The sequence below is a fragment of the Vicia villosa genome, unplaced genomic scaffold (assembly GCF_029867415.1).
Source record: "Vicia villosa cultivar HV-30 ecotype Madison, WI unplaced genomic scaffold, Vvil1.0 ctg.000316F_1_1_1, whole genome shotgun sequence".
NCBI classification, from domain to species: Eukaryota; Viridiplantae; Streptophyta; class Magnoliopsida; order Fabales; family Fabaceae; genus Vicia; species Vicia villosa.
This window is the reverse complement of record NW_026705137.1, coordinates 304,623-313,627: the sequence shown is the minus strand read 5'-3', so window position 1 is coordinate 313,627 and position 9,005 is coordinate 304,623. Positions and strand designations below refer to the sequence as shown.

Sequence of the window (9,005 nt, the reverse complement as noted above, 5' to 3'; positions counted from 1 at the left end):
CGCTTAGCGGGCTGTAAGCGGGCTTTCCAGTGGTGAACCTCAACTGTTCCTCCGCTTAGCGGCCTCACGTCGCTTAGCGGACTCGCGATAATTATTTTCTACAAACAGCATCCTCCGCTTAGCGGCCTGGGTCCGCTCAGCGGAATCGCGAATTTCTGGAAAAATGTTCAGTATCCGCTCAGCGGCCTTAGCCCACTCAGCGGACCATAGCAGATGTAGAAAAACGCAAAACTCGCCAGTTCTGCCATGGGGTACCTTAACCCCTTGAACTCACCTGCAAGCACGAATTAAGAGTATACCCAGCCAATAATTGACATAAACAAGTAGTAAACAACATCAGAAACAGGTTATTAGCAAGGGTTTATGCATAATCTCTCAAACCCTTAAACCCCAAAAGTTCCCAAATGTATAAAATCCCATTTTCTATCTAAAGGACTCACCTTAGGTTGAAGGAGGACTGCGAAAATCAAGAATCAAAGGTGGATTAAGCTTGATCAAGGTGCATGCAATGGTTGATTTTGTTGGCCCCTTCCTTCTCCTTTCTCTTTTCACGCTTCTCACTTTCTCTCCCTCTCCAAGAATCTGTTTTGGAACAAGTGAGAGACCAAACAAGCCTTAGAACTTATGGTGAGGGAAATGTCGCAATTGCCCTTTAACTAAGTCATAATGTCCACTTTTCCATTTAGTTCTATCTCAACCAATGTCATTACCATTTATTCTAAAAAGAATTAAATAGGATATTACATTCTCCCCCCTTAATTAGAATTCATCCTCGAATTCGAAAACTTACCAGAACAAATGAGGGTATGATTCCCGCATCTCTGACTCAAGCTCCCACGTAGCTTCCTCAGGACGCGTCTCGTCCCACAACACTTTTACGAGAGGTATCTCTTTGTTCCTTAGAGTCTTGCTAGCATGCTCCAAAATACCGTAAGGTTGTGGGTCATAGGATAGATCTGGTTCTTCAGTTCTCTGAGTTCAATAGGAGACATCCTATATGGAGTGATGGAAACTGGGGCAGTACCAGGAACAAGATCAATTGAGAATTCCGCTTCCCTTTCCGGAGGAAGAGAAGTGATATCCTCAGGAAACACATCAGGAAATTCGCACACCACTGGAATCTCTGACAATACCATTCTTACAGAAGGTTCCTTGGAAAGAACTAAAAGAAAAGATCTTTCATGGGAAAAGAGATAATTGACCGAGCTGATCGTACGTTCTATCAACCTGGTAATCGCATAATCGGAAGAAGTCTCTTCAGCAGGAATGAATATGGCCTTCTCTTTGCAACCAATATACACCGAATTAAGAGATAACCAATCCATTCCAAGAATGACGTCAAGTCTCTTGAGAGGTAAACAAATTAAATCAATTGGAAAATCACGACCATTAAAAGATACTGAACAATCTTTACAAATCAGTCGAGCTTCCATCGTATCATCTGTCGCCGAAGAAATGACCATAGGGTAGGGTAATGGAGTAACTTCCAAACCAAGTCGACAAACACATTCGGTGGAGACAAAGGAACGAGTAGCTCCACAATCAACTAAAACACATAAAGGTTGGTTGTTTACATAACACGTATCCGCAATGAGATTGTTGTTCCCTTTGGCCTTCCTTGCATATAAGGTGTAAACACGTCCCGCCATCTTCTCTTGAGCTTTCTTCTTAGGACAATGCGGAGATATGTGGCCTTGCTCGCCACACTCATAACAAGTAACTGGGGCGAATCTGCAGTCTCCGGTATGCTTCCTCTTACACTTATCACAAAAGGGAGGTCGAGGAGACCGGTCACCATGGCCCTGCTTCATCTTTGGAGGAGGATTACGGGGCTTTAGGTGCTGGCCCGATCTTCCTTGCTCTCTGAAATTAGTTTTGTTCTGGTTCCTCTCCTCTTGAACCCTCTTCAAACTATTCTCCGCAACATAGCATTGTCTCAAACATTCCACATAAGTAGTGAACTCCCTCTGGGACACACTGTGAGCAATGTCGGCCCTCAAACCCATCAAGAATTGATCAATCTTCCATAACTCATCAGGAGCATAAACAGCCTGTCGTGAGTAATCAGCCATGTCTTCAAACTTCTCAGCATACTCAGAAACAGACAAGTTGCCTTGCTTAAAGTTCTGGAACTCTCTTTCTCTCTGGGTCCGAACACTGTTAGGAAAATACTTCTCCAAAAATGCCGCCTTGAAATGATGCCAATCCTTAGGAATCTCCTGGGTAGTGAAATAGGTAGAAGCGGTATTCCACCACCTAAGGGTTGGTCCTTTCATCTTTTGCGTAGCAAAGATCACTTTATCTTCTTCATTACACTGGATTGCCTGGAATATTCTTTCCATACTAGCCAACCAATCATGAGCCACCACCGGGTCTAGGCCACCTGCAAACTCTGGAGGACCATTCTGAAGAAAGCACGAAAATCTGGCCCTGTTGGAGCTTGTGGAACGAGAACTGGAGCAGGAGGTTGTTGTCCTTGCATAACCTGCATCATCATCTGATTCTGCTGCTGCATCGGTTGCACTATCTGTTGCCAAGGTACGCCTGCATTCCCAGCTGCTTGTTCGGGCTCCACATTCCTAGTTCTGGGCCTTCCGGGACCTCTGCGTTGCTCAGCCATTTCCCTGTTTGTCCTACACACGGAATCAAGTTGATCAGGCTCAATGCCATAAGTAAAACACACGGAGTCATGCCGGCTATGCACATATGAGGCAGAATTGTACTGCATTATGATGTGTCTTTAGCAAAGCCGAGAATCGACCTGCTCTGATACCAACTGTAACACCCCACACATATTTGTCTAGAATAATATGTATAAAGTATTAAATATGGTTTCATAAAGACAACGATTACATAATGTCGCAGCGGAAAGATAATAGATACATCATAAGCACGAAGTACAAAAGCCGAATGTATCATGGCCAAAATGACAATACATCAAAAATAGTACAATATCCAACAAGGTACTACAAAAGCACGAAATGCAAACAAAAGATAATGTCTAGCAACACGTCAAAGGACTAATCCGCCTTGCCTTTGCCACGATCTTGCCTCGAACCACCTGAAAAAGATAGAATTGGAATGGGATGAGATTACTAAATCTCAGTGAGTCCACCTATCCTATTAGTCCACTCGGATCTAAAGGGTACATGCATCAAAACCAAATCCACCATTGATCCGGGGTTTATCCTCACATCCGGTACAAGCACGGAGCAAACACATGAATCGTCCACCATAGGAGTCATCACATCACAGGTACGCAAATAGTACAACAAACACGTATGCAAACCCATACCCATGTACGGGGAATCCAGAAGCGCGTTAATGCCTCGACTAGGTTATAAAAACACACCCTCAATGAGTTACACCCATGCCTATTGTCAAGAGACTCGTACAAGCACACTGCAAGAGTAGTTAAGCGGGTTCGCACAAGCCTATTTTCCCCGCGAGATGACATTAGCCGAAATGGCGTCATTGTCCCGGTAACCACCTTTACGCACATGTGTTAACACCAAGTACCGAACCGCCGTCTAGACGCATGAGCCCACCGGGCGGAAGCCTAGTGCTTAGTCTACTTGACTTCACTAGAGGTGAGTTACCGATTATGTATGAGCCTACGTGGTCACATAACCCCACCATACCGAGCACGCAAGTGTGTTAACACCAAGTGAGTAAAATGCCACGCGACCCTCACAAGCACACTGCAACGGTAGCTCAGGTGTGAGCCCAAGATCACATGATCGGGGCTGTCCCATTGATCATAAAGCCCGGGACGACTCATTGATCACAAAGCCCGAGTCATAGAGTAACCTAGCCCCTGGCCCGCTTCGATTCATGCATACACACGCATAACAAGCGTAAAGTCACCCAAGGCAAATCAATCCGAATGTTTAACCGAAACATCAGACACCACATACATATTGTGTCATCGTCTCATCATTTTATTCATATTTAATTCCAAATGAATAGACAAAATTATTGAATAAACATATCTAGCCTTATGTGTAACACTCAACATAAGTAGCCGAACGGAAATAATGGTAATGCAGGTCATAAAATACCACATATTAAATGTACATATGTGTACTAATGGTTAAGGAGAAGCTTGGTTACAATTAGGAACCAAAACTTCTCCCAGGGGAAAGAAAAATAAAATTATGTTCAGCACTGGCCGCTTAGCGGGCTGTAAGCGGGCTTTCCAGTGGTGAACCTCAATTGTTCCTCTGCTTAGCGGCCTCGCGTCGCTTAGCGGACTCGCGATAATTATTTTCTACAAACAGCATCCTCCGCTTAGCGCCCTGGGTCCGCTCAGCGGAATCGCGAATTTCTGAAAAAATGTTCAGTATCCGCTCAGCGGCCTTAGCCCACTCAGCGGACCATAGCAGATGCAGAAAAACGCAGAACTCACCAGTTCTGCCATGGGGTACCTTAACCCCTTGAACTCACCTGCAAGCACGAATTAAGAGTATACCCAGCCAATAATTGACATAAACAAGTAGTAAACAACATCAGAAACAGGTTATTAGCAAGGGTTTATGCATTATCTCTCAAACCCTTAAACCCCAAAAGTTCCCAAATGTATAAAATCCCATTTTCTATCTAAAGGACTCACCTTAGGTTGAAGGAGGACTGCGAAAATCAAGAATCAAAGGTGGATTAAGCTTGATCAAGGTGCATGCAATGGTTGATTTGGTTGGCCCCTTCCTTCTCCTTTCTCTTTTCACGCTTCTCCCTTTCTCTCCCTCTCCAAGAATCTGTTTTGGAACAAGTGAGAGACCAAACAAGCCTTAGAACTTATGGTGAGGGAAATGTCGCAATTGCCTTTTAACTAAGTCATAATGTCCACTTTGCCATTTAGTTCTATCTCAACCAATGTCATTACCATTTATTCTAAAAAGAATTAAATAGGATATTACACTACCAAGGTGACATGTGGTTAGGGTTGCCATCGTGACAACCTTGGATTTATATATATTAAGATACATATAATTATATTCTTCTAATTTGTTTCAAGTCATAGTAAATAATGAATTATTTGTATAAAATATATTCAAAAAAAAAATTGATGGCATACAATTTAATTACAATTTTGACATTTAAATCAATGGTTTCTAAATCTTGCTAATAAAAATATAGTACATAAAACACATTAATTATAATAACACAAATCAATAATAAATTAATAACATTTAATTATAAAATAAATATTTGTCAATCTTAAAAAATTAGTCACAAAATTATAACATTCCGTTATGAGACAATATTAAGTTATTCACATTAAATTTACCAATTATTCTTTAATATTATTGATGCAATCCTTTTGAGATTGTTTAACTAATCAATAAAGACAAATTCGTTATTTTTTATCAATCCTCAAGTAATAATAATTATATATATATATATATATATATATATATATATATATATATATATATATATATATATATATATATATATATATATATATATATATATATATATATATATATATATATTCGAGTAATCCTCTACGATGTTTTATAAATTCTTCAGAAATTATATAAATTATTATTTTGCTATCCTTTAAGGATGCTTGATAAATTCTTTAAGAACTATATAATAAATAATTATTTTCTTATCCTTCATGGATGTTTGTTAAATTATTTATATAGTAAATAACTATCCTTCCGGAATTATATAATAAATTATTGTTTTTTCTATTATTCATGAATGTTTGATAAGTTATTCAGAAATTATATAATAATTTTTATTATTTTGTTATCCTTCCAGGATGCATGATAAATTTTTTTTGAAACTATATGATAAATTATCATTTTGCTCTCATTTGGGATGTTTGATAAATTTTTTAGGAACTATATAATAAACTTAATATTATCCTTCAGAGATATTTGATAAAATTTTCAGAAACTATATACCAAATTCATTACTATACTTCAGGCATATTTGTTATGTTCTTCAGAAATTATATAACAAACACATTATTTTGTAATCCTTCAAAGATTATTTGATAATTCAATAAGATATAGTATTAAAATTCAACAAAAGTAATGAAAACGAATAAAATAATATTTTCTCTGATAGTTAAGGCTTCTATTTTTTTCAAGTAGGGTTTCGTGCTGATAACGTATTATGAAATTAATAGAAACAATATAATATATTGTGAAATTAATAGAAACAATATAATATAAGAGTAGAGAATAAATAGAAGAGAGAAAGAATATTGTATTGTTTTCATTATCATTGAATATTTTAAATACAATATGAGTCATATTTATAGGACATATATGATAAATAAGAAATATGAAATCTCTTAATTGATGGACATCCATAATCATGTAATTTATAACAATCACGTTGTTATTATTATTATTAAACTAAATTATATTTGAAAATCAATAAAGAAAATCTATGAAATAAAAAAATTAGTAAAAATGCTAATTAAACTTAAAAGCTTAAATTTTATTGCATATCATAATGTTGGAATGAACAATGAAAAACAATCCTTTATATTGCTATTACATTAAAAACAATCTTTTATTATCACATTGTCTAGATATTTTATTCATGTGTTGGTGTTGTCATTTAATTGAGGTGGCTTTTTTACACACCTAAAATTAATACATCTGACATTAGGATTTCGGAAAAGATCTTTACAAAATTGGTCATCCTTGCAGCGAGGAAAAAGCTCACCTTCTGCATCTGATATTTTGCTCATATCTACCACACACAAATCAAAATATTATAATTATCAACAAAGATCATATGAAATATTTGAAGATAAAATTATGAGAGTAATTAAATGTATTGTTTAAAAAATGTTATAAATGAAATATTTGAAAAAATTGATATATTCAGCTAAAATTTAGAAGATATAGGAACTAAAGCATGATTTATGACCTAATGCAATGAGAACAAAAACTAGCAAGACTCCAAATTTGATAGCAGAAATTTTTGGTGCATCCATCTTCATAATGAAAGATAACTTGAGTTTTGAACGTATTTATAACAATTTCTAAATGTATTAAAAATAATTTTTGACCGTAAATGTATTTAAAATGTTTTTTTGACCGTAAATGTATTAAAAATGTTAAGTTAAAGATAATACTATTATATCAAAAGTCATTAGTCTTTTAGTTGACTAAAAGTGGATTAAGAATCAAAACTGGGTAACATATTAAAAATTAATTTGACACAAAAAGAAGATAAAAAAGATTACTAAACTATTAACTTTATGAATGTTACATACTAAATGAGTTATAAATAACTTTTTAAATTTTAATAAATATAATGTCATGGTTTATTATTTATGTTAGAAATTCAATTCTTAGTTTATTATAGGATAAATACATTTATTAAAAGGTTTTTCAATTTTATAATTTGTAGACAAATAACACATATGTCAATCTATTAAAACTTACAATTATATTTTTTGAGTCTATTAAAATATTAATGTAAAACTTCTTTGGTTTCAATGATCAACTATAATATTTTTAAAAATCTCTTTCTTTTACATTTAAATTTAAATTTAAATAATATATATAAAATTTAAATTATAAGTTAAATGGTTTTAAAAAATATATCCCAATAAAATTATTTTACGTATTTATATTTAAAAAGAGTTTAATTTATATGCACTGACAGTGTAAAATTATTTTACACTGTCATCCAATAGAAAACTAGCAAAATGCCTTGTCACTAAAAGAGCTTTTAATTTAAAGTGTGATTTATTCTGATTGTAATACCCCGATTTGCCGACACTAGTAATTATCATTTAATTGGATAATTGGAAATTAGAATGCACGTTTGGTCCTATTCCGTATCAATGTAAGAATTTGCTTATAAGAAGAGCTAGTGGATTTAGTTAGAAAGGAACCATGTGGCATATTGGTAAATATGGCTTAGTTAAAGGGCAAATTGGTCCAAAGAAAAAGTATATCATTATAAGGGTTTGTTTGGCTGAAAGGATCAGAATTGGAAAAGGAAATGAGAAGCTTAGAAGCATGGGAGAGAAGAGGAAGACTCATGTTCATCATCTTCATCCTCCATTTTCGCAACTATGGTACAGCCTTCACTAATCAGGTAATAACTCTCCGCTCGTAACTCCGATTGAGCTGATTCTGGTGCCATTGGAAAGCTTACGAATTTCTCTACAATTTGCATATATGGGTCGCCTCTTGCATGTTCCGTATCATGGAGAAAAATGCGTTTGAAGTAGAGGGTTTGATGCTGATTTTTTAGGGAAGACATGCATGCGGGTTTGACAACATTGGAGGTAGAGTTTTGATCAAAGAAGAACCTTGAGAGCACCATTACCATCCTTTTGATCTCTACAACTCAGAATCTTCATGGGATAAGGTGAGTTTCATAGTTAGGAAATGTGGGTAGGATTTTGGGAACCTTACATGTCAAGGGTTTAGTTTGAGATAACTTGTTGCATGCTTGATCAATTCATATAAATGCGTTCTTATGATGCTTCCTTATGCTTTGGATGATTAATATAAGCCTTGGTTCATCATTGTATGTTAGGGCTTGTTTTGGGATGAATTGGGATGGAAAGTATGGATGTTAGAACCCAAATTCGTATTCTGCACTGTCAGGTTCGCTACAACGAACTCTGTGTTCGCTGCAGCGAATGTCTGCAGACTGCACTTTTGTGTTTCACTAAATTGACCATAACTTGAGTTCTACAACTCGAAACGGAGTGCCGTCAGAAGCGTTGGAAAGGTCTTCCAGTGCTTTATGTGATATTGCTTAGATAACATGATTTTGAAGCAGATATAAATTATGGCACATGATTAGGTGTTGCTTGGTTTTAGAATATGCACAATTTAGCCTTGAGTTTATGTCAATGAGATGTTATCCTTGGGTTGAACTTAGACTGGGATGTTACCCTAACTATTAGGTTGTATAATGTTATCCTAATGAGTGTATGCATGTTTACTATAGCTTATTATTCGATCATCAATGGCTGCATGTAGAAATTTGGGGCTTGGGGACCCCAAATG

General features: G+C 35.8%; 1 protein-coding gene across 1 annotated transcript; it reads right to left on the bottom strand.

Annotated features, from left to right (window-relative positions):
- Positions 1–270: 270 nt before the first annotated feature.
- LOC131626636 (uncharacterized) lies at positions 271–2,620 on the bottom strand. Its single transcript, XM_058897471.1, has 5 exons — positions 2,384–2,620; positions 2,049–2,324; positions 1,134–1,967; positions 791–972; positions 271–274 (listed from the first exon to the last, which is right to left on the bottom strand). Exons 1-5 carry the CDS (start codon positions 2,618–2,620, stop codon positions 271–273), a joined length of 1,533 nt encoding a protein of 510 aa, XP_058753454.1.
- Between the last annotated feature and the right edge of the window lie 6,385 nt (positions 2,621–9,005).